This window comes from Procambarus clarkii, chromosome 62, assembly GCF_040958095.1.
Source record: "Procambarus clarkii isolate CNS0578487 chromosome 62, FALCON_Pclarkii_2.0, whole genome shotgun sequence".
Classification (NCBI taxonomy): Eukaryota; Metazoa; Arthropoda; class Malacostraca; order Decapoda; family Cambaridae; genus Procambarus; species Procambarus clarkii.
The window spans coordinates 26,722,340-26,748,178 of NC_091211.1; the positions used below are offsets into that span (position 1 = coordinate 26,722,340).

Consider the following 25,839-nt stretch of genomic DNA (forward strand, 5'->3'; position numbering starts at 1 on the left):
GAATAGTATTTGCTTCCACAACCTGTTCCTGAAGTGCATTCCATTTCCCCACTACTCTCACGCTAAAAGAAAACTTCCTAACATCTCTGTGACTCATCTGAGTTTGAAGCTTCCATCCATGTCCTCTCGTTCTGTTACTATTCCGTGTGAACATTTCGTCTATGTCCACTCTGTCAATTCCTCTGAGTATCTTATACGTTCCTATCATGTCCCCCCTCTCCCTTCTTCTTTCTAGTGTCGTAAGGCACAGTTCCCTCAGGCGCTCTTCATACCCCATCCCTCGTAGCTCTGGGACGAGTCTCGTTGCAAACCTCTGAACCTTTTCCAGTTTCATTATATGCTTCTTCAGATGGGGACTCCATGATGAGGCGGCATACTCTAAGACTGGCCTTACGTAGGCAGTGTAAAGCGCCCTAAATGCCTCCTTACTTAGGTTTCTGAATGATGTTCTAACTTTTGCCAGTGTAGAGTACGCTGCTGTGTGTGTGTGTGTGTGTGTGTGTGTGTGTGTGTGTGTGTGTGTGTGTGTGTGTGTGTGTGTGTGTGTGTGTGTGTGTGTGTGGGTAGGGAATAACTGCAGAATGGACATATGGGGTTCTAGGACCCCACTCGACTTGATAATGGTCCAGCACGGACCGAAACGTCGTCGTCTGCTCATCTTCTGGTGTGTAGTTTGGTCATTACAGGGTGGTAATATGGTAGTAGTAGGTATGGGCCAGTTAGGATCCACTGTGTGGAAGGGTATGGTCCTGAGTGGACTCTCCTTTCCCCTATAAAATGTAAAAAAAGGATGGATAAAGAGAGAGAGAGAGAGAGAGAGAGAGAGAGAGAGAGAGAGAGAGAGAGAGAGAGAGAGAGAGAGAGAGAGAGAGAGAGAGATATTCTAGAACCTTGCTTAAGAGAGAGAGAGATTCTAGAACCTTGCTTAAGAGAGAGAGATATATTCTAGAACCTTGCTTAAGAGAGGGTCACCTTGTCTTACCCCTAAGAATTACCTTGCGTGCGTATGTCTGTATTTCTCAATATTTCCTCACACTGCCTCATTCTTCTCTCTTGGTAAGTCTTTCGTCATTCTCAGCTCAATGTCTTCTGTGTCTCCTTCGCTTCTCCTCTTTCTCTTTATCTCATTTAGTCTCTCTCTCTCTCTCTCTCTCTCTCTCTCTCTCTCTCTCTCTCTCTCTCTCTCTCTCTCTCTCTCTCTCTCTCTGTCTCTGTCTCTGTCTCTCTCTCTCTCTGTCTCTCTCTCAATATCAATCATCAACAAGTCATTAATGATAATAACGCGACTCCTAACAACACCAGCCAGAAGACTGAGTTAATAATATACTATAATATTATTGAATATTATTATTATCTATATAATATATATATATATATATATATATATATATATATATATATATATATATATATATATATATATATATATATATGTGTGTGTGTGTATATCACGAAAATAAACACGTGATTAAGAATGTGACAATGTCAGACCACGAAGGAAAAATGAAACAGGAAATTTCCTTAAGTACTTTCGTATATTAAATACATCTTCAGAAGGACCTTCTGAAGATGTATTTAATATACGAAAGTACTTAAGGAAATTTCCTGTTTCATTTTTCCTTCGTGGTCTGACATTGTCATATATATATATATATATATATATATATATATATATATATATATATATATATATATATATATATATATATATATATATATATATATATAAAGAGCAAGAAAACTGTCAATATGAACTCACCAGACAGCAATCGAGACACCTTGAAAGAGACAAATGTTGACTATGCCTTCTCCCGCCCGTTTACCTACTCCGGCAACATTGTATTTTTTTTTACGGGCTATTCATGGCCATGCCACCTCTTGGGTGGCTTAATCTTCATCAATCATCATTGTATTCACTTGTCAACTTTTTCAAAGGCAGAGTACAAGGTCAGTGAAAGGCATCTCTAAGTGTCAGGCCAGAATAGTGCTTTAAAGTGAACTTTACAGTCAGTTTTTTAACTTTCTTCTCAAGTAAGAAAAACATAAGAAATATAGATAAGATTCGTGCATATATATATATATATATATATATATATATATATATATATATATATATATATATATATATATATATATATATATATATATCACCTCATTCTTAGCTATGCTAAGAATAAGGTAAAATGCTATGCCCAAGATTACTATCCGAGTGCCGGCGGTGGGGTGGTTCAAATAGCCTCGGCTATCACCTCATTATGTCCGGTCGTGATGGTCAAGTGGATTAAGGCGTCTTGTACATACCAGTTGCGTTGCTTCTGGGAGTATGGGTTCGAGTCACTTCTGGGGTGTGAGTTTTCAGTTGCATATTGTCCTGGGGACCATTCAGGCATATATATATATATATATATATATATATATATATATATATATATATATATATATATATATATATATATATATATATATATATATATATATATATATTGGTGTATACTGGCAGCAGGTTTTCTTTCAAACATGTTTCATTGAATATGACCGCATATTCTGTATTTATTATTTTCTGGTTTAGGGCTTCTATCCCTCTAACTATTTTCTTAGCATCAGGGCTTAATTGGAATAGGAGTTCTCCAAAACTCATTTTCGTACTTTTAAGGTGAAGAAAAGAAGTGATTTTCCAATTTTCCAATTAAGCCCTGATGCTAAGAAAATAGTTAGAGGGATAGAAGCCCTAAACCAGAAAATAATAAATACAGAATATGCGGTCATATTCAATGAAACATATATATATATATATATATATATAAAATTTTGGGAGCAGTTTTCTCTAATACACATGTCATTTAAACACACCAGAATTGTAATTATTGTTAATTTTCTTGTGGATACTTTCCATTCTACGCAAATTCATTCTACCATCTGGAGAAGGTATTTGTGTAGAATGGAAGACATTATGTACCAGGGAAGTGAAGTGAACTCTCTCTCTCTCTCTCTCTCTCTCTCTCTCTCTCTCTCTCTCTCTCTCTCTCTCTCTCTCTCTCTCTCTCTCTCTCTCTCTCTCTCTCTCTCTCTCTCCCTATCTCATCTCCAATCACCGCGGCGTTATTAACAGGTCAGTCACGTGTGTGTGGTGTCACGTGTGTGGTAAGGTATTGACCCAAATGGCTCTCCTCCATCCTCAGTCCCCCCCCCCCTTTACACCACCACCACCACAACAACAACAACAACAACACCCTTCTCTCCCTCCCTCCAACACGTGCGTGTCTGGGGGGACCAATTATACGGAGGGTTATCTAACTCGGTTGTTAAACTCCCGCTTAAGTCGACCACTGGTGATGGCTATTCTGGTCTGGGTGTAATTGTTGTGTGTTGTTGATGAGGTGAACCTCTTCCCCTGGCATAGTTATGGGTGAAGGTAGTTATGGGTGAAGGTAGTTATGGGTGAAGGTAGTTATGGGTGAAGGTAGTTATGGGTGAAGGTAGTTATGGGTGAAGGTAGTTATGGGTGAAGGTAGTTATGGGACAATGGCCGTTATATGTAAAAACAAAGGTAGGTTTGGGACAACATAGTTATGGAAAATTATTTGTTGTTCAATTACAGGGTTGTAATTGGTGTACTGGTGTTGTAATTGGTTGTAATTGGTGTAATTGTTGTAATTGGTGTAATTGTTGTAATTGGTGTAATTGGTTGTAGGGTGTACTTTCGAACAGAGGACGTCAGCGAAGCACAGTTCGAGACGTGTTCGAATGTCATCAGTTGTGTTGACCAGACCACACACTAGAAGGTGAAGGGACGACGACGACGTTTCGGTCCGGTCCTGGACCATTCTCACAATCGACTTGAGAATGGTCCAGGACGGACCGAAACGTCAGTCGTCCCTTTCACCTTCTAGTGTGTGGTCTGGTCAACATTCTTCAGCCACGTTACTGTGACTCATCGCCTGCTCATCAGTTGTGAGCCGAGTGTGTAAAACACGTTTCATACATAAACAATGTATTTGGCGGCTGAGTGAATCCCTATTAGCCTTTATTGACGAGGAGGGAGCTGTTCCTCACGCCTCTCAACTGCTGGTCAGGGAGGTTTGAAGGCCTGTACAGCAGTACAGGCTAAAGGGAGGACAAATTCCTCAATCTGAAAAGGAGAAGGACCTGGGAGTGGACATAACCTCAATTAAATAGGTACCTGGGAGTTAGTCAGCTGTTACGGGCTGCTTCCTGGGTATGTACTCACCTAGTTGTGCTTGCGGGGGTTGAGCTCTGGCTCATTGGTCCCGCCTCTCAACCGTCAATCAACATGGTGTACAGGTTCCTGAGGCTATTGGGCTCTATCATATCTACACTTGAAACTGTGTATGGAGTCAGCCTCCACCACATCACTTCCTAATGCATTCCATTTGTCAACCACTCTGACACTAAAAAAGTTCTTTCTAATATCTCTGTGGCTCATTTGGGCACTCAGTTTCCACCTGTGTCCCCTAGTGCGTGTGCCCCTTGTGTTAAACAGCCTGTCTTTATCAACCCTGTCGATTCCCTTGAGAATCTTGTATCTGGTCATGTGTGTGTGTAGGGGGGGGGGGTTAGTCGTTAGTAACAGTTAATTGATTGACAGTTGAGAGGTGGGCCGAAAGAGCAGAGCTCAATCCCCCCCGCAAGCACAACTAACTGAGTACAACTAGGTGAATACACACACGCTCATCTTGGAACAAATTACAAAATGCCTCCGTTTTCTACCTCAACATGACATCATAAAGCACGTTTCCTGTGAGTCACGCGAGGCCCCGGTCACGTGGGGAGAGTGTGAGAAAGCGCAGAGAGTGTGGGTGAGAGCGAGAGAGCATTAGAGAGAGAGTAATAGAGCGTGAGAAACCTGCCATTCTGATTATTAGTCTTTGGTGACGAACAGCGCCAAAGACGCCATACAGAGAGTCCTTTATTTAATACAATTTCCTAAATGTTAGATTTCCTAACTAACAGATAATAATTTGATGCAAGAGATTGTGTCAGTTTTCGAAAAATCCAGCAAGATTGATATAGGCCGGGAGCCGGTCGGCCGAGCGGACAGCACGCTGGACTTGTGATCCTGTGGTCCTGGGTTCGATCCCAGGCGCCGGCGAGAAACAATGAGCAGAGTTTCTTTCACCCTATGCCCCTGTTACCTAGCAGTAAAATAGGTACCTGGGTGTTAGTCAGCTGTCACGGGCTGCTTCCTGGAGGGTGGAGGCCTGGTCGAGGACCGGGCCGCGGGGACACTAAAAGCCCCGAAATCATCTCAAGATAGGAGATGCCTCAAGATAGGCATCTTCCATGATTTTGGTACTCTGCCTGACTCATATGATTCATTAATATGTATAACATGGATTCAAGCAAAATGAGTTGATCAGTCAATAGGATCCCCTGGTAGAAAGACAATTACTTGATGGTGTAATGATTAATTATAATTTCTTACGCCTTTCTTGCCCGAAACGCTGTGTGTATATTAGTGGCTTTAGGTATAGTATATAGTTGACCAGACCACACACTAGAAGGTGAAGGGACGACGACGTTTCGGTCCGTCCTGGACCATTCTCAAGTCGATTGAACCACGTTATTGTGACTCATCGCCTGTACATAGTATATACTTACTCTCTCAACAAATCCAACAAGTTTGGATTGTTAAACTTGTTACAAGTTTGTAACTCATTTTGTATGTATGTACTTTTTATCTTCTTGAGGTTATCTTGAGATGATTTCGGGGCCCGGTCAGCGGGCAGGGCGGGAACAGCGTCGTACATTCATCACAAACTACGTCTTTCTCAACGACAATGAAGGAAAGTATAGGGCTTGAGAACCACGCCTCCTCGACGCCAGCTGAGCTCTGCCATTGTTGTGGCATGAACATGTATAGAACGAAGCCCAAGGGGGGAGCAGTGATCTTCACTGACTCCAGAGTGGCACTGCAGTGCCACTGACTTGAGAATGGTCCAAGACGGACCGAAACGTCGTCGTCCCTTCACTTTCTAATGTATAGATTGCTCAACATAGTCCTCAGAGGCAAAATTAACAACTTATCTTACAACAAGTAGCCTCATGTAACGCTAAACATCTTACATCATAAACGTCACATATATAACACTAAAACATCTTACAACAGAGACGTGTTATGACATAAAAGTCCTTTGATAAAAGAGGAACGACGACATAAAAAGTCTTGCAGCAACACAAACTCGGAAGAAAAATTACCTCATAAAAAGCAGCATCTGAGACACATCTGTCTCACACGGGGGAAACAATCTCATGTGTAGGGGAAAAACTTCGCAGTGGTAAGCAAAAAAACACAAACAAACAAAAAACGTATATATTCATGCAAGGAAGGTCCCAAGGGGGAGGAGGAAATACTTGTCTTATTGCAACAAACGTTTTCAAGACACCGGATTGTTTTTTTTTCCCCTTTTGGGGTCAACAAACATTTGTAGGAGGCCACGTGACTGGATCCTTCCCCCCCTCTCTCTCTCTGTCTCTCTCTCTCTCTGTCTCTCTGTCTGTCTCTCTCTCTCTGTCTCTCTCTCTGTCTCTCTCTCTCTCTCTCTCTCTCTCTCTCTCTCTCTCTCTCTCTCTCTCTCTCTCTCTCTCTCTCTCTCTGTCTCTCTCTCTCTCTCTCTGTCTCTCTCTCTCTCTCTCTCTCTCTCTCTCTCTGTCTCTCTCTCTCTCTGTCTCTCTCTCTCTCTGTCTCTCTCTCTCTCTCTCTCTCTCTCTCTCTCTCTGTCTCTCTCTCTCTGTCTCTCTCTCTCTGTCTCTCTCTCTCTGTCTCTCTCTCTCTCTCTCTCTCTCTCTCTCTCTCTCTCTCTCTCTCTCTCTGTCTCTCTGTCTCTCTCTCTCTCTCTCTCTCTCTCTGTCTCTCTGTCTCTCTGTCTCTCTCTCTCTCTCTCTCTCTCTCTCTCTCTCTCTCTCTCTCTCTCTCTCTCTCTCTCTCTCTCTCTCTCTCTCTCTCTATCTCTCTCTTTCTCTCTCTCTCCCTCGTTACGTCCGTCCACTGTGCCGGAGGGCTGAAAAGCCACGGGTGTGAAGCGGAGAAAGGGATGCAGGTCATCGGCCACCCCCCACACACCATTTCTAACGAGGCTTTCCAAGCACATTCACCTTTTACCGACGGTGAGGTGCAAGCCGATGTGAAGAGGGTAGGATTGAGGAGTATGATAGAACACCAGAACAACACAGCCTCTCCCTTACCCCCCCAAGTTACAGCCCCCGCTCCTGTGCCAGGCAAGTCCGCTACGGGCTCACCATAGCCCGTGCTACTTGTCCCGCTCCTGTGCCAGGTAAGTCCGCTACGGGCTCACCATAGCCCGTGCTACTTGCCCCGCTCCTGTGCCAGGTAAGTCCGCTACGGGCTCACCATAGCCCGTGCTATTTGCAACTTTTTGTTCCCAATGGCTCTATCTTAAACAACAACACAGGCTCAGAATCAGCCTCAGGGGTCATGCCAGTAAAACAGTCAACGACCTTACACCAGGACCTTGGTGAGAGGCAGGCTTTGCCACACTATGCCAGCGGCTTGAACAAGCCTAGCTTCACGACCTGACCTAAAGTCAACAGGAGTAGGAGACACATTAGTAGGAGACCAACGACCAGGTAAAGTTCGCGTAGAGAGCACCAGGTGGTAACTACCAGCATCCAACCCTTCACCCCCCCCTTCCCACCACCATCCTATCACCTGGTAACGGAAAGGCGGGGCTAGAGAGCTGTTGCTCGACCCATCAAACACCGAGGCGAGTACACACAAAGATGTACTTTCAAAGTACAGACAAAATATAGCACATGTGACAACGCAAGATAACTAGCACGCAAGATAACTAGCACGCAAGATAACTAGCACGCAAGATAACTAGCACGCAAGATAACTAGCACGCAAGATAACTAGCACGCAAGATAACTAGCACGCAAGATAACTAGCACGCAAGATAACTAGCACGCAAGATAACTAGCACAAAATATAGCACATGTGACAACGCAAGATAACTAGCACGCAAGATAACTATTTACTGCTGTGCTCTCTCGTCATAGGAAATCGAGGTAACGCAGAAACTTAAGTGCAAATAACGCAGAAATTTAAGCGCAAATAACGCAGAAACTTAAGCGCAGGTAACGCAGGAACTTAAGGCTTGAACTTGAGGAACTTGAGGACCTGCAGGAAAACTTGCACAGCTGAGACGGGAGGTTATCTTGAGATGATTTCGGGGCTTTTTAGTGTCTCCGCGGCCCGGTCCTCGACCAGGCCTCCACCCCCAGGAAGCAGCCCGTGACAGCTGACTAACACCCAGGTACCTATTTACTGCTAGGTAACAGGGGGCATAGAGTGAAAGAAACTCTGCCCATTCAAGCCTTGGCCCCCATTCGGGAGCCAAGATATTATGACTAATGTCTAGTGCCGACTAGCTACGCTACAGAGGACTAGTTAAGGACTTCAGTTACGCAAGTTTACGCAACTTGTCACCCAGTGAGAGCCTCTAGCGTGAGTCACACTGCAACAGACGAATACAATGGGTGTATGATGCAGCGAGAGAAAACCATGGGAGATATGACAACGACGTACAAGGTATTAAGGGAACTTGACAGCGTGGACGAAGCGGGAATGGTAAAAAACGTGAATAGAATAGACGTTAAAATCATTATTACCGTAAGCGTCGCGAACAAGCAGCAACAGGATACAAGAAGAGAGGAACTTCCTGGGAACACCCTGTACATAGGTTTCGAACCCTCATTACGGCTCCTGTGGATTTGTTCATTGATATATCACGTTAATGTGATTTCTCTGTGTCAAGAAGAGATAGATAAGAAGAATTCAGTAATCAGTTTATAAAGGAAATATTAAATTGGATATTATGCTTGTTTCATAACTGATAAGAATATCGAAAAGAAGGGGGCTAGGGAGCTATAACCCGACTCTGCAAACACATTTACATCAGCATATCAGGGCGAGAACACCTGTATGCCCTATGTGTTTTTATTTACCCGTAAACATGTGCATATGTGCAGGTGCCTTGTGTTGATCGCTATCAACACACAATGGCCTTCTTCAGGGCGTGAGTCTTGGGCTGGCGCAGAGGTCACGTGATAGCAGGTGTCCTCTCTACCCCTCTCCCACCCTCACACGCCCTCACGGAGGGTGTGTGAGGGTGAAGAAAGAGAGGGAGAAGGGAGGGGAGGGTGGGGGGGGGGGAGGGGAGAGGAGGATAGGGTAGGGGGGAGGGGAGGTGAGGGTAGGAGGGGAGGGGAGAGGAGGGGAGGGGAGAGGAGGATAGGGTAGGGGGGGAGGGGAGGTGGGGAGAGGAGGGGAGGGGAGAGGAGGGGAGGGGAGAGGAGGGGAGGGGAGAGGAGGGTAGGGTAGGGGGGGAGGGGAGGTTACTTTACCAACAGAGTTATAGAATGCTGGAAGCAATCCCATGCAGAAGTTGCAAGCGCCAAAACAATGAATGCTTTTTTTTCTTCAGAAATGGTTAGATAAATATTTTCAGGCTTTCCAATTGAATTAAAGCAGCTTTCTCTTTATTTAGAGTAATATTATTATTTATTATTATTATTATTGTTATTATTATTGTTGTTATTATGTTTATTGAGAAAATTATTCGAAGAACTGAGGTAACTTGAATCAGCGTTCTAGTGATTCCCAGACACTTGTCATAATTAACCCACTTGACCATGAGAGGACAAAAGCCATGGGCAGGCGAGGAGTCACAATAACGTGGCTGAAGTATGTTGACCAGACCACACACTAGAAGGTGAAGGGACGACGACGTTTCGGTCCGTCCTGGACCATTCTCAAGTCGATTGTGCGATTGAGCCACCACAATCGACTTGAGAATGGTCCAGGACGGACCGAAACGTCGTCGTCCCTTCACCTTCTAGTGCGTGTGGTCTGGTCGACAAAAGCCATTCAACCCAGAACGCTACTGAATTCACTGGGAGAGTTGACCAGACCACACACTAGAAATTGAAGGGACGACGACGTTTCGGTCCGTCCTGGACCATTCTCAAGTCCAGGACGGACCTGGATCTTCCAGACCTCTTCACTGGGAGAGGTCTGGAAGTCCCTAATAGTGTGGCAATCAGGATTTTACAAATGCCTTCACTCTGGCCAGAGGGTAAGGGTGTCCCAACCTTACGCCTCTCCTTCAGAACACCATTGTGATTTCTTTGTGGTATGAACCGGGGGGCCGTAAGCTTGGGGTCCATTAACCGCAGGCCAGAGTGATGGCGGGTCAGAACACCCAGCGCATAGATAGATTCGAGCCTTCATCACGGCTCCTGTGAATTTGTTCATTGATATGTCACGATAAATGTGATTTATTTGTGTAAGTGTTACTTTGGAAACCATATGAGGTCACCAGGAAGCGCAACAGAACTAGCGAGAGCTCCGACGCGCGTGAAGAAATATCTGTGTTTTCATTTTTCACCACGGAAGGGTTATTATTTATTTATTTATTTTATTAAAGCCGCCCCAAGAGTTTACTGACAAGTCAACAAGTCTACATTTGTTTTGAACGTTGTCCAGGGCTAAAGTAAACTCAGTATATGTACACCAAGATGTGGGGGTACATCTCGGAGTGTGTATACCTCTTATGGTGTCGTTTTAATCATTTCACTAGTGTACTTTATCGGAAAAAAGATACGTAATTCCATCCTGAAAGCCAACATTTCTCTTGTAGCCTTGATGGGGACCGGAAGCCGGCGATTTATTGAAGGTCTTCCCGTTGTTTCTGATTTTTTTTACCACTGGGGGCGGGGGGTTTGATAAGCCTAAGTAAAGGCTTCCGGTCCCCAAATACCAGAAACTGTAAGATGAAAAAATACATTAGTTTATGTTACCATAAAATGCTATTTTCTTTTATTGTGAAAAGAGAAAACGCAGATGTTTCCGGCAATGGTAAACTTAATTAAACTATCACTGATATTTTGTTTGTTTTTCCAATTTAGTTTCCCGTTATCAGGGACAAGAATCCTTTACGTAGGTCTGACATAGGTTTACATTAAGGTCTCTCAAGATGCAACACACAATTGCCTAACTCTTGGGTTACCTATTTATTCCTAGGTGAGTAATGTTTTATTGAAGCCACACTGGGAATGGCGGAGCCTCCAGGGTACTCCATACTGTATAGTGTACAGAATTCATAGAGACTCACCTTGCGTGTGTAGTCATGTGTAGTCTCCCTTATTTTCTCAACGTACTCTCACAAATTCAATATAATTCACCATATTTCAAGTAAAATCTTGGATTTTACCCAGGGAACTGCCTACACGCTGAAGCCGTAAATACCAAAACACTTGTAAATTTTAAAATCCAACAATAAATGATCAAGGCAAATGGGTGGACCTTGGCAAGCCACCGGCTTCCTGTCACAAGGTACCATCTGGGAGGTGAAATCCTGCAAGAGTCAAATAGAGAGAAAGATCTGGGGGTTGATATCACACCGAACCTGTCCCCCAGAGGCCCACATCAAAAGAATATCATCAGCGGCATATGCTAGACTGGCCAACATAAGAACTGCCTTTAGAAACTTGTGTAAGGAATCGTTCAGGACCCTCTATACCACTTATGTCAGACAAATCCTGGAGTATGCAGCTCCAGCCGGGAGTCCATACCTACTTAAACACAAGACAAAGTTAGAGAAGATTCAGCGGTATGTCACCAGACTCGTCTCGGAACTGAGAGGAATGAGTTACGAGGAAAGGCTAAAGGAGCTGAACCTCACGTCTCTGGAAAAAAGAAGAGTAAGGGGAGACATGATAACCACCTACAAAATTCTCAGGGGAATTGACAGGGTGGACAAAGACAAACTCTTCAGCACGGGTGGGACATGAACAAGGGGACACAGGTGGAAACTTAGTACCCAGATGAGCCACAGAGACGTTAGAAAGAATTTTTTCAGTGTCAGAGTAGTTTTTTTTTTTTTTTTTTTTTTTAGATATATACAAGAGTTGTTACATTCTTGTACAGCCACTAGTACGCGTAGCGTTTCGGGCAGGTCCCTGGAATACGATCCTCTGCCGCGAAGAATAGTTTTTTTTTAAATGTTAATAAATGGAATGCACTAGGAAGTGATGTGGTGGAGGCTGACTCCTTACACAGTTTCAAATGTAGATATGATAGAGCCCAGTAGGCTCAGGAACCTGTACACCAGTTGATTGACAGTTGAGAGGCGGGACCAAAGAGCCAAAGCTCAACCCCCGCATGCACAATTAGGCGAGTACAGGGGTAAATTCAGATAATTATAGTTTATCAGGAAGGCCGCGGGTTGAATTCGTTTTCTTTAATGCGCCTGCGACAGCATTCAGAGAGTACGAGGCTGAGGTCGCTAGCACAAGCAGTGGTGCCTGCGTATGTACGTTAGCTTAACATTTTAAAAGCACCGAATCACCTTCTGTGGTTGATTGTTCAATAAACCCTTGAACTATATGTTTAACGCATCTCTAACCCTGTTCATGGAGGACAGAAGAAAATGTATATATGCTGGTTAGCATTGTAAATGTCTGGCCACGTTTGTGGTAGAGAAAAAAAAAGGTGGTGCCAGATTGGGCTACAAGTAGCGAATTGGGCTACTTTTGAGAGCCCCACGCTCCCAATTTTTTAATTTCGCTACTTGCTACTTTTTGGGCTAATTTAAAAAGCAAGATGTGCTAATTTGGGCTATTAATGTTAAGAATGTACGATTGCGAGTTACATGAAAGTAACTAAGCTATAAATAATTGTAATTAATAATAATTGTAAATATTAATTAATACTAAATAATATTATTTAATAAATTAGTCCCAATTCAATGCAGAGTTTTCTTCCAAGCACAGAAACTTGTAAATATAAATACAAGATAATAGATAGATCGATAAATAAATAGACAATTTTCAAATATTGCACCAAGTAATGGCGAGAGGAAAAAACTAGACAGTATATATTACATTTGAAATTATTATTGGATGAATGGTAATAAATTGGTGTATGTTTGTAAGTATACCAGACAAAGTCCATTTAATGGCAGAATTTAGCCATTTTGTGTATAAACTTTTATATCTCATATTATTAATTATAACAGTAATCGAAAAAAGTCATAGTTTGTATATACAAGAGATGAAACAGAGAGCCATGAGCTAGAGCGATGTGCTGAGTCCATAAGGAGGCCGAGCTTCCAGAGATACCTTCCTGTGATTGGCTGTTGCGGGAATACCAACACTCTTTTATGAATAAAATTTAAACTAAGAAATAGGTCCTTGTGCACAACAACAAGGTTGTTGTGAAAAAGAACAACAATTTCTGTTTTGCACCTGACAGAAATCTCCATCTAACTGAATAATTTACTGGAATAAGAGGGCAGAGCAGCGTATCATTATTTGTGTCAAGGCAACCCTCAATAATAACGTCACAAGTTAGGTAGCCAGCCCATTTTTATATAACATCTGTTATATCCTGCAATATTTAATTATCACTTTAAATAAATAACACTTCACTTGTTTGGGTAAATAAGTTAAAGCAGAATTCCATAAGCAGGACTGGTGGGCTGAACTAAGATGATTTACTTATAAGTGGATGGCACCTATAGCTGATCCCTTCCTGTGATTGGCTGTTGTGTGAATGTCAACAAAGAGTTTCTAGGCTGGGATTTATTTATGGAAAAGTTAGCAATAAAATACGCTTTCTAAGTCTTTATTTTTAAAATTAAGACAAGGGATTCTGTCTAACGAAGCTGCAAGCTAAAACACCGTTATCCTATAATGTTCATCTGCAGCTTGACCCTAAATACTCGTTTATTAAACGAATTTATTGTTAGAGTTCATTAGGAATCGAAGGCAGAGTTTCCAACAAATACCTTCCTGTGATTGGCTGTTGCGGGGAATGCCAACATTTATATGAATAAAATGCAAGATAAGAAATACGTCCTTTTGCTCAATAACCTTGGTGTTGTACAGAAGAACAACAATTTCTGTTTTATACAAGACAGAAGTTTCCATCTAACTGAATAATGTAGACCAATAAGAGGGCGGAGGCATTGTATCGCCAATATTATTTGTGTGTGGCAACACCCTCTGATGACGTCACAAGTCAGGTAGCCAGCCCATGTTTCTTTAACACTCGTTACATCCTGAAGTATTTAATTATCACTATATTAATACTTTTAAATACTTAACATTTCACTTTTTAGGTAGATTAAAGTTGAAGCAGAGTGTCATAAGCAAGGATGGTGTGCTGAATAAAGATAATTTATTAAGTGGATGGAGCCTTTAGCTGATCCCTTCCTGTGATTGGCTGTTGTGTGAATGTCAACAAAGAGTTTCTACCAATGATATGCCATTTATTATGCACCCCATACCATCTGTGGGCGGAGCTTGGAACCTCCTACCCGAGCACAACAACCCGCCTTATGGGTTGCTGTTTGGCTATTTATAGTGCGTTGGAAAAAAAAGAGATGGCGCTAGTTGTATTTTGTGGGGTAATTTGTTATAAGTGTAATTTGATGTCAACAGATGGCGTAAGCTGTATCTTTTGGCCACTGTTGACCAGCCAGTTGATAGTGTCCTCTTCTGCCGACAGATGGCATCAGCTGTATCATTATTACTTCCGAATTCCCTTTTAGACACTGATCCACAAATCCCTTGGCTTATGATAAGGTTTTATACCATTTATGATAAGTATTAGATAACTTGAGTTCCGCAATTACTTTTATTTATCAACTGTTGAGGATATCATCATATAACGTCTGGTTAGGATGTACTGCTCTCGATTGATGAAGATTAAGCCACCCAAAAGGTGGCACGGGCATGAATAGCCCGTGAATACTGCTCTCGTAATATTATTCAGGGGGTGGAGGAACTATCAAGTGAAAGCGCCAAGCCATTACGACTATATAGCACTCGGAAGGGATCAGGATACGGATTTGGGATGGAACGGGGGAAAGGAATGGTGCCCAACCTCTTGGGAAGTCGGGGATTGAACGCGGACCTGTAGGAAACAAGACCGTCGCTCTACCATCCAGCCCAAGTGGTTAAGCGTAATATTATTAAAACAACAATTTATGCATATAACAGCATTTCACACTAAAATACTTGGATATATTGAAATTTGGTAGTGAATTCCAATCTAGGAATCTCCTATGACTAAACTGTACTTTTTAATCATTTTTATTTACTTACTACTTATTATTAAATTATTAAGTACTTACTATAATAATTAAATAAATTATTTTATTTAATATTTAAATTAAATGATAAAATAATAGGTAATAATAAATCATTGTGTAGGGGGACAGGCAGCCAGTGTATATATACATGTTAGGCTTATACCAAGGTCCCACAAAGGCACCACAAAGGTGCCAAATTAAAGACTGGGTGCTGCCGGGGCGGGCCCAAGGGCTGCTGGCGGCCCTGGCCAGGCTCAACTTCCGCGCCCTTATAATCACCATTGTTTAATAATCTTCACAGGGAGAAACAACTGTAAATATAGGAATAGTTTATTACAACAAACACGGTAAAGAAAACAGCTCGGAAACTAAGGAAATAAAGCTGCTGAAAAAAACATTAAAGTCCACTTCAAGTTCAAGTATGTTTCAGAGGGCAGAGAAAAAAATACATCTCAAAGGGATAGAGTAGCTTAGGCTATGTCTATCCCTTCCCCCTTTACATCAAGTCCCTCAAGGGGCGCACAAATTCAGTGAGTACAAATACACAAATCACAATACAAGAATCCCATTTAACACAGCAGGTTAAAATAGGAAGCACAGCGTATAAGTGTTACATTAAGTGAGTTACAAGTTACAAGGGAACAAGTGAGAAGGCGGTGGAGGCTAAAACCGGAATTGCACACTGATTTTAATGCAGATATGTCGTGATTATCATAATATAAAGATGTTAAGGCACGAAAACCTTTTTCATTCTTTAAATTGTATAAGGCAATTAAAAGAACCTAACTCACAGCCCCTCTGTTCAAGTCCCTCAACATGCTAAACATATATACTCACTCTACACATTCTCGTGTGCTATCTACATGTACAAAACCCTTGTTATATTGTTATATATATATATATATATATATATATATATATATATATATATATATATATATATATATATATAATGTGTGTGTGTGTGTGTGTGTGTGTGTGTGTGTGTGTGTGTGTGTGTGTGTGTGTGTGTGTGTGTGTGTGTGTGTGTATGTATGTATGTATGTATGTGTGTGCAGAAATAATATTAATAAAACAATTAACATCGTGTAGTGTACTCTATATATCAAAATATATTACTTTGAAACCCATATCATTCACTAAAAATAAATTAGGCTACTTTTATTACAAATTCGCTACTTTTAGACCGTTAGCTCGCTACTTTTAGCAACTGAGATCTGGCAACCGTGAGCTGCACAAGCGTCCAGTGCGTGTTGACACTGTGTGGGAGGAGGAGCTCCTGTGTCATGGAGGAACAAACACATGTGAGTAAGCAAAACATATCTGTCTATCTGTGTATTTTCCACTTACCTCTTTCTACCACATCAGGAGGAATATTGACTGAATTTACTTTGGTGAATACGGGCGCGTCTGTTAATTTTTCTTATGGCAATGATTTCATATATATTTACGTCGCCTCTCAATCAACAACAAGAATTTCGTGTATGTATATAGAAAAATATGCAGATGTGTGGGAGCCAAGAAGGGCAGAGATGAGGGTTTAGATGAATGAATGAATGTCTCCGGAGTTGCAATGGGGAGGGGGGGGGGGAGGGAGGAAACCATCAGGAGAAAGCGCTAAGCCATTACGACTATATATAGCACTTGGAAGGGATCAGGATAAGGATTTGGGAAGGAATGGTGCCCAATCACTTGTGGACGGTTCGGGAGATTAAACGCCGTCCTGCATAAAGCGAGACCGTCGCTAACCCCAATCCATCTCCATTGGGGTTTGAGATGGGTGCCAAGCGCCTGGGGTTTGCGTTTTTTTTCAGGGATATTCCTGTGTGGGCCCAAAGCCTCTGGCTGGCCCACTAAGTGTTGCTTGTTTCTGTTTTACTTGGGCGGAGTATGAGTATTTATGACTCGTATGGTCGCTTCAGTAAGATTTTGCCATATGTGTTTAACAACTTCTTCTGCTCTGTTGAATCTTTAGTTGAAATCTTAATGGGTTTGTAACTGTGCACTGTGTTAGATAATGTTCCAGTGGTCTGTTGTGGTTGTAACTGTGCACTGTGTTAGTTAATGTTCCATCGGTCTGTCGGGCATTTCTCCACAGTGCTCTGAGGGTAGTGGCGCGGGTCGGCTGTCTTTATAAGACATGTAGATCTAATGATAAGGAGAGTTGAAGTGGTGAAGATAGTAGAGAATAAGGAGTCTTGATATCAGACCAATCAACACTAATCACCAGCACCAGCAACAATGGAATAAGGCCTCGAGTGGCAATATACCAGAGAAGAAGACATTTGTGTATTTTATGTAAAGATTTTAACTCCATCAAGTCTTTGAGAAAATCAGTAAGAGTCCTGATGACGATTCGAACCTATGCTCTGGGCATAGTACCCAAAACATAAGTTCGAACCCTCATTACGGGTAAATCTAGGTGTCTAGATTTATCTAGGCTGTTTCCTAGAGGCACCTGGGCACTAGGAGACTCGAACTGTGGACCGGCTGAAGCTCTATCGACCGAGTTATTGAGTAGTCTCAATAGCTTAATAAGAAAACATTCCTTATTAAGACTACTCATAGCCCAACCGGCACAGAAGCGGGTCACTATTCATACATACTCCTTTTGTATGGAAGAAGCTATCACATCAAGTACCCACCTATACCACTACATTCCCCAGAGCCATGTTACGGGCTATTCATGCCCGTGCAACCTTTTGGGTGGCTTAATCTTCATCAGTCATCAATCCCCAGAGCCCAGCTGGTGGAGGCTGCCGAGTAGTGGATCTGCGCAGCGACACCGTGGCCCACCCTTCCCAGGCTATGAAGGAGGCCATGATGACGGCCCCTCTAGGCGACGACGTCTTCGGCGAGGACCCCACCGTGAATGGTAGGAGCAGGCAGGTGGAAGCAGGCAGGTGGGGGGGAGGCTAGTTCCCCCCCCCCGACTTAAACAGTTGTGCAATAAAATGGAATTCAGAACCTGATCCAATACGTGTTAATTTTTTTTAGCTTTTTCTTAATTAAACTAAACTAACCAAAAGCAAATAGTCTTATGATGTGAATAACAAGCTCTCTGTAACTAGCTAATCAATAATTCAGTTTAAATTCCTTTGTAACCTGCTCTTGGTATGCGTATTAAACTCTTGTATAATACAGAATCTCGTATACTACAGACTCCTCTCTTTTTGTATTTTGTATTCTAACCTTTATATTTCTTCTGCTGCAATATTTCACTCTGGTACAGCGTTGCAGGAGAAGGTGGCGGCTATGTTGGGCAAGGAAGCGGGTCTCTTCGTCCCCAGCGGCACCATGGCCAACCTCATCTGTGGTGAGTCCAGTCAATAGCAGCCCCCTTACGTGGGTCAATAGCAGCCCCCCTTACATGGGTCAATAGCAGCCCCCTTACGTGGGTCAATAGGAGCCCCCTTACGTGGGTCAATGAGCCCCCCTTACATGGGTCAATAGGAGCCCCCTTATATGGGTCAATAGGAGCCCCCTTACGTGGGTCAATAGGAGCCCCCTTACGTGGGTCAATAGCAGCCCCCCTTACATGGGTCAATAGGAGCCCCCTTACGTGGGTCAATAGCAGCCCCCCCTTACATGGGTCAATAGGAGCCCCCTTACGTGGGTCAATAGGAGCCCCCTTACAAGGGTCAATAGGAGCGGCCTCACGTGGGTCAGTCATTTTAAATAGTCATTCGAAATTCATTATATTTTTGTGTTTTTTCTGAGTGGATGATATATTCAGTATCATATTTATCAACTACCACAGTTGACTGTACTGTACAACCACCACTACTAACAGCTATCACCACCACTAACAACAACCACCACCACTAACAACCACCAACTACCACCACTAACAACCACCAACTACCACCACTAACAACCACCAACCACCACCACTAACAACAACCACCACCACCACCACTAACAACAACCACCACCACCACCACTAACAACAACCACCAACCACCACCACTAACAACAACCACCACCACCACCACTAACAACAACCACCACCACCACCACTAACAACAACCACCACCACTAACAACCACCAACTACCACCACTAACAACCACCAACTACCACCACTAACAACCACCAACCACCACCACTAACAACAACCACCACCACCACCACTAACAACAACAACCACCACCACCACCACTAACAACCACCAACTACCACCACTAACAACCACCAACTACCACCACTAACAACCACCAACCACCACCACTAACAACAACCACCACCACCACCACTAACAACAACAACCACCACCACCACTAACAACAACCACCAACCACCACCACTAACAACCACCAACCACCACCACTAACAACAACCACCACCACCACTAACAACCACCAACCACCACCACTAACAACCACCAACCACCACCACTAACAACAACCACCACCACTAACAACAACCACCACCACCACCACCACCACTAACAACCACCAACCACCACCACTAACAGTTACCACCACCACCACCACTAACAACAACCACCACCACCACCACCACCACTAACAACCACCAACCACCACCACTAACAGTTACCACCACCACCACCACCACTAACAACAACCACCACCACCACCACCACCACTAACAACCACCAACCACCACCACTAACAGTTACCACCACCACCACCACTAACAACAACCACCACCACCACTAACAACCACCAACCACCACCACTAACAGTTACCACCACCACCACCACTAACCACCATCACTGTCCACAGTTCTTCACCACTGCCAACACCGAGGCAGTGAAGTGCTCCTGGGGCACCTCAGTCACATCCACTTGTGTGAGCAGGGAGGCATCGCCCAGGTGAGTCACGTCACCCAGGTGAGTCACATCTGAGATGAGACTCATCTCACGTCACCACCAAAATGTTTCCTAGTGAACATGCTGCCAGTGAAAAGAGTCAGGTCGATCCGCTCCTTGTGGTTGTCTGGTCCTGGGAGCTACGTTCTCTGGTTGGTGCTCTGACCAACCAGGCTGTTGGAGGCAGCTGTACGAGTGGTCGGGTAGTTAGACTGGAGGTCGTCTACCTATCAAACGATAGCGGCGTTGTTCTAAGGCCACAGCGCGGAGAGAAACCATTTTTTTTAACTAGCCAGAGGGTTAAAAACCCGGAGCTGTTGGGTCCTCTAGTCTTCACGAGATATTATAAGTTCAATATTGTAGTTAAAATATTAGTATGGTTCCTTTGTTATTAATATTCAATGATGTATTTTCAAGGTTATATTCTCTCTCTCACTACCTGGGAACCATTCTCTTGTCTTCCTACTGGGGGTCCTTCCCTCTGATCTGAGTGTGTTTGCTGGCCTGTACCCAGTACCATGGTTGTACCCTGTACCACCGTTGTACCACGGTTGTACCCTGTACCACGGTTATCACACAGCCGTGGTACAGGGTCAGCCGGGAAAATCCACATTCTCACCCTTTTCCTGTGACTGTCTCCCTGCCTATTAGGAGGTACGTCTCCTTGTATCCCCCTATGTGTCCCCCTCACTATGTGTCCCCCCCTTTCACTATGTGTCCCCCCCGCTCACTATGTGTCCCCCCCGCTCACTATGTGTCCCCCCCCCCCGCTCACTATGTGTGTCCTTTCAATCTTCAGCAAGACTCATTTCCCTGTGCCTTCCCCTGAGTAAGGGTCTGGCCAGCCACTATGTGTATGTTTTCTTCCTGTGTGTCTCTTCCGATGCCTTGCAGGTGGGCGGGGTACACCCGCGGACCTTGAAGAACCTGCCAGACGGGACCTTCAGCCTGGCGGAGCTGCGGCAGAAGGTGCGAGGCGAGAATGATATGTGGCCCGTTACTGCTCTTGTCTGCGTGGAGAGCACCCACAACATGGTCGGCGGGAAGGTCCTGTCCCTCGCCTGGCTCGATGAGGTGAGATTCAGGGGCCAGATTCACGAAGCAGTTACGCAAGTACTTACGGACGTGTACATCTTTCCTCAATCTTTGACGGCTTTGGTTACATTTATTAAACAGTTTATAAGCATGAAAACTTGCCAATCAATTGTTGTTATTGTTATAAACAGCCTTCTGGTGCTTCACGAAGCAGTTACGCAAGTACTTACGAACGTGTACATCTTTCCACAATCTTTGACGGCTTTGGTTACATTTATTAAACAGTTTATAAGCATGAAAACTTGCCAATCAATTGTTGTTATTGTTATAAACAGCCTTCTGGTGCTTCACGAAGCAGTTACGCAAGTACTTACGAACGTGTACATCTTTCCACAATCTTTGACGGCTTTGGTTACATTTATTAAACAGTTTATAAGCATGAAAACTTGCCAATCAATTGTTGTTATTGTTATAAACAGCCTTCTGGTGCTTCACGAAGCAGTTACGCAAGTACTTACGAACGTGTACATCTTTCCTCAATCTTTGACGGCTTTGGTTACATTTATTAAACAGTTTATAAGCATGAAAACTTGCCAATCAATTGTTGTTATTGTTATAAACAGCCTCCTGGTGCTTCGGAGCTTATTAACTGTTTAATAAATGTAAACAAAGTCGCCAAAGATTGAGAAAAGATGTACAGGTTCGTAAGTGCTTGCGTATCTGCTTCGTGAATCTAGCCCCAGACTATTATCCAAGGTCAGGTGGTGCCTTGAAATCTTTTATTGGTGTTTCTTTAGGATATACACATTTTGTTTTCACTATTTACGATATGATAAAGATCCAGGAAGCTTGCAGAAAGGAGGGTTCTGGACGTTGATTCAACGAGTGAGGTGCATTTCTTCGCAAGTGAACATAAAAGTTCGTAAGAAGCTTGAAGGTATTCTATTGCATTCAGGCAAATTTTACGTAAAAGTTTACGTAAAGCTGCGAGAGCTCCTCCGGAGGTCACTCGGCCGGGAGGCGTCTTCCGAGGAATATCCACATTCGGAAACTCATGCATCGTGGTCTAATTTCTAAGCATTAAAAGTTGCCTGAGTAGTGGCCCAGCTGCTTGATAACCCCGGCCACTGGGCTATCATGATCCATGTCTCAGGTGTAGCCCCGGGTGTGTGTGTCGGCAGTGGTAGCTGCATCACTGGTGAGACAAATGGACGTGGACAGAATGCCTCTCACGACCAAGGCGATATTTCTCACCAGTCTGCTCTTTTGTGGTAATAGATCTCATTATATAAGGTCTTTAACTACAATAGACTCACTTTCAGATAATTGTTGATTGCATAATTATCGTTTCACCACCTTTAAGTCACCTCAGGTAAGTCAAGGTCCATCCCACCTTCATTTAATCAAGAGTTGCAGTCTGCTCGTGTTAGGCCCCATTTAGATTATGTAGTTTAGTTTTGGTCGCCATAACATTGCCATAAATTCCGTTGAGCGCATTCGGCGAAGGATGGCAAAGCCCAGGAATTAGAAACTTGCCAGATAAAAGGTCTTTTGCAATTTCCACAATTCATTTCTTTATCTATTCATCTCAGCTAGGAGCCACCTGCCGGGAGCTGGGTCTGCCGCTACACATGGACGGCGCCCGGCTGTTCAACGCGGCCACAGTGCTCCAGCTCCCGGCCTCCAGGCTCGTCCAGGACTGCTCCACCGTCAACATCTGCCTCAGCAAGGGCCTGGGAGCGCCCGTCGGCTCCGTCATCGCTGGCTCAGCGGACTTCATTCGCAGGTGATCACCTTTTGAGTTTTTTGTGTGTATTTGGGCAGAAAATCCGTCGCCTTACTTTAACCTGTTGACCTCATTTTTTGACCTCATTTTTGAGAGCTATCGCTCCATGGTCTCATTAACATGATACGTCCCCGCCCTCATATCATCCTACCCCCCTACCACCCACAGTGCTCGCCGCCTGCGGAGGGTCCTGGGTGGAGCCATGCGGCAGGCTGGCATCCTGGCGGCCGCAGGCATCTATGCGCTCGACCGCTTTGAAACTACACTTGATCGCGATCACCGCAATCTGCAGGACGTCGCCAGAGGTAGGAACTGTACCCACCTGCAACAAATTCTTGTCCCTGTTCGACTCCCGTTACTGCCTTTCCCATCTTGTGTATCCGGCAACCATTCACCGAGCTCAGCTGTGGCTGCATATGCACGCATATATAACTTTCCTTATTAAGACCACTCAATAGCTCTCGATAGAGCTTCGTGGCTTCACACACGTGGGGATCCAGGGTTCGAGTCTCCTAGAACCCAGGTGGGTGGAAGGGAAGGGAAATTATCAGGGGGAAATCGCCAAGTCATTACTACTATATAGCACTTGGAAGGGGGTCAAGATAAGGATTTGGGGCGGGAGGGAGGGAAGGAATGGTGCCTCAACCACTTGTGGACGGTCGGGGATTGAACGCCGACCTGCATGAAGCGAGACCGTCGCCCTACCGTCCTGCCCAAGTGGTTGGGGTCCAGGAATGAACTCGTATAATACGTGTACTATTATGTTTAATGTTCTCCTGTCATTAGTTACTCTGTTAACTTTCTTATAAGGTTAAATATTGTTAAATAACATCCTTCTGCCTTTTTTACATTCTTTATATTCTCTATATTCCTTATATTCATTTAGAGAATATAAAAATAATATTTTTGATATTCTACCCTCACACAGCCGTGGTGGAGTGTGAGAGTGAGGTGGTCAAGTGTGACCCAGAGGGAGCCCACACCAACATCCTGCTCCTGGAGTGCGATCCCAAGGTCATGACCCCAGGCCACCTGTGTCAAAGGATGGGTCAGGTAGGTCACACAAGGTCATGACCCCAGAAAACCGAGACTTTAATTTATTTTACTTATTTCCCTTTTCTTCAAAATATGTGTACTTGTATATATGTTTTTTTAAAGAAATTAAACACAGAAATCACAATAGCGTGATGCATCAAATGAACAAATCCACAAGGGCCCGGATGGTATATCAAGATGATTTTCCGTCTGCAATTCTTTTTACCGTGTCGTAGCTCAGTCGATTAAGGGCAGCGTCTGGGATGCTCCCGGACGCAGGTTCGAATCCTCGTCACGGCCCTTGTGGATTTGTTCCTTGGGTTATGCACAGATTACATTGACCACTGCTAATGATGATATATTATATTATATACATAGATAATAATTTATATATAATCAATGAATTAGCGTGATATTTATTTCAGTCTTGCCTTTAATCATTCATTGTTCATTGTCAGGTGAGTGAGGAGGAAGCCAAAGCCACAGGACAGAGGGTCGTCGTTCGAATATTGCCGTTCACAGAATATGCCGCCCGACTGGTTGTTCATTGTGATATCACAACAGAGGATATCAAATCGGTGATTAAGAAGCTAAAATACGTTATCAAGGAATTCAATAGCCAAACTGTGATCGCCTCTGTGCCTTAGCGTCACAATAGTCTTGAGAAGAGGCCAAAGGTGCCATTAACCCATTGTGTGCCTCTGTAACCCCTGTACACCACCGCCCACGGGATGGGTATGGGGTGCATAATAAAGAAAGGAATTGAATTGAGCGTGTCAACACTGAAACTCGCCCGGCGATTGGTTGAGAGCCGTGATGTGATTTGGGGACAACAGCCAATCAGACTAGTACCCGAACTGAGGGATATGAGCTACGAGGAGAGACTACAGGAATTAAACCTCACGTCACTGGGAGACAGAAGAGTTAGAGGGGACATGATCACTACATACAAGATTCTCAGAGGAATTGATAGGATAGATAAAGACAGACTATTTAACACAAGGGGAACACGCACAAGGGGACACAGGTGGAAACTGAGTGCCCAAATGAGCCACAGAGATATTAGAAAGAACTTTTTTAGTGTCAGAGTGGTTGACAAATGGAATGCATTAGGAAGTGATGTGGTGGAGGCTGACTCCATACACAGTTTCAAGTGTAGATATGATAGAGCCCAATAGGCTCAGGAATCTGTACACCTGTTGATTCACGGTTGAGAGGCGGGACCAAAGAGCCAGAGCTCAACCCCCGCAAACACAACTAGGTCAGTACACACACACGCACGCAGAGACACACACACGCAAGCGTATCCCGTTTCCAACCCCATCCATTCCATCCACCCAATTCACACAAATCCAAGCTGTGTCTTGCCTCTAGACTGGGAACAATGACCCATAGGAGAGAACAATTATACATTCTCTACAAATCCGGCCTTGATATAACGAACCTGGAGCCGGATACACAGTTACTGTAGAGTTACATCCTGGGAGGGGGGGGGGGAGTGGACCTAAATATACTGGCTTCCTGTCCCCCGACACAATGAATTATTATTAATAAATGACAATGAATTATTATTAATTAATGAGAACGAATTATTATTAATTAATGACATATCATTAAATATCTTAGAATGACGAAAAATGGAAATATAATCTATGTACACATGAAAGAAAAATATGTAAAACCCAGACACGTGATACTTGAGAGACAACGACAATTGTTGTGTCAACAAAAGGAAGTTGAGGACTGAGCCGTTCAACTCGGGTTTCATTGCAGCGATTGAGACACTTTGTTGTGTTCCAGACGTGACGAACTAGACAACATAACAGCCAAGCCGTCAGTCCGTCCAAAGGGCCAAAGTCCATTCCATGCCACCCGCCAAACCCCCAGCTGTTTATGAATGAAAAACGATTTACACACGACTCAAAACTGATGACGTTCGAACACTTCCGGAACAAGTGCTTCACTGACGAATTTTGTTCGAACCACAACGCTGTAAATGCTTCTCCCACGTA

At 43.8% G+C, this 25,839-nt stretch overlaps 2 protein-coding genes across 2 annotated transcripts in view; one reads left to right on the plus strand and one right to left on the minus strand.

Moving 5' to 3' along the window:
* The window catches only part of LOC123766612 (mucin-2-like), a 3,239-nt gene extending 2,195 nt beyond the window's left edge, over positions 1–1,044 (minus strand). The window contains exon 1 of the mRNA XM_045755898.2: positions 996–1,044. Coding sequence (XP_045611854.2) covers positions 996–1,044 — 49 coding nt within the window. The remainder of the gene's footprint in view (positions 1–995) is intronic.
* Positions 1,045–16,328: 15,284 nt separating this feature from the next.
* On the plus strand, positions 16,329–24,594 carry LOC123750225 (uncharacterized). The gene is made up of 9 exons (XM_045732341.2): positions 16,329–16,441; positions 17,877–18,012; positions 18,370–18,453; positions 19,886–19,974; positions 20,866–21,045; positions 22,599–22,792; positions 22,961–23,097; positions 23,721–23,845; positions 24,286–24,594. The coding sequence occupies exons 1-9, from the start codon at positions 16,424–16,426 to the stop codon at positions 24,472–24,474; spliced, it is 1,152 nt and encodes a 383-aa protein (XP_045588297.2). The 5' UTR covers positions 16,329–16,423; the 3' UTR covers positions 24,475–24,594.
* Positions 24,595–25,839: the final 1,245 nt, after the last annotated feature.

Coding starts and splice junctions, on each gene's coding strand:
- LOC123750225 (XM_045732341.2), top strand. Junction 18,454..19,885: donor CATGGCCAACCTCATCTGTG/GTGAGTCCAGTC, acceptor CACTGTCCACAG/TTCTTCACCACTGCCAACAC. Junction 23,098..23,720: donor TCTGCAGGACGTCGCCAGAG/GTAGGAACTGTA, acceptor ACCCTCACACAG/CCGTGGTGGAGTGTGAGAGT.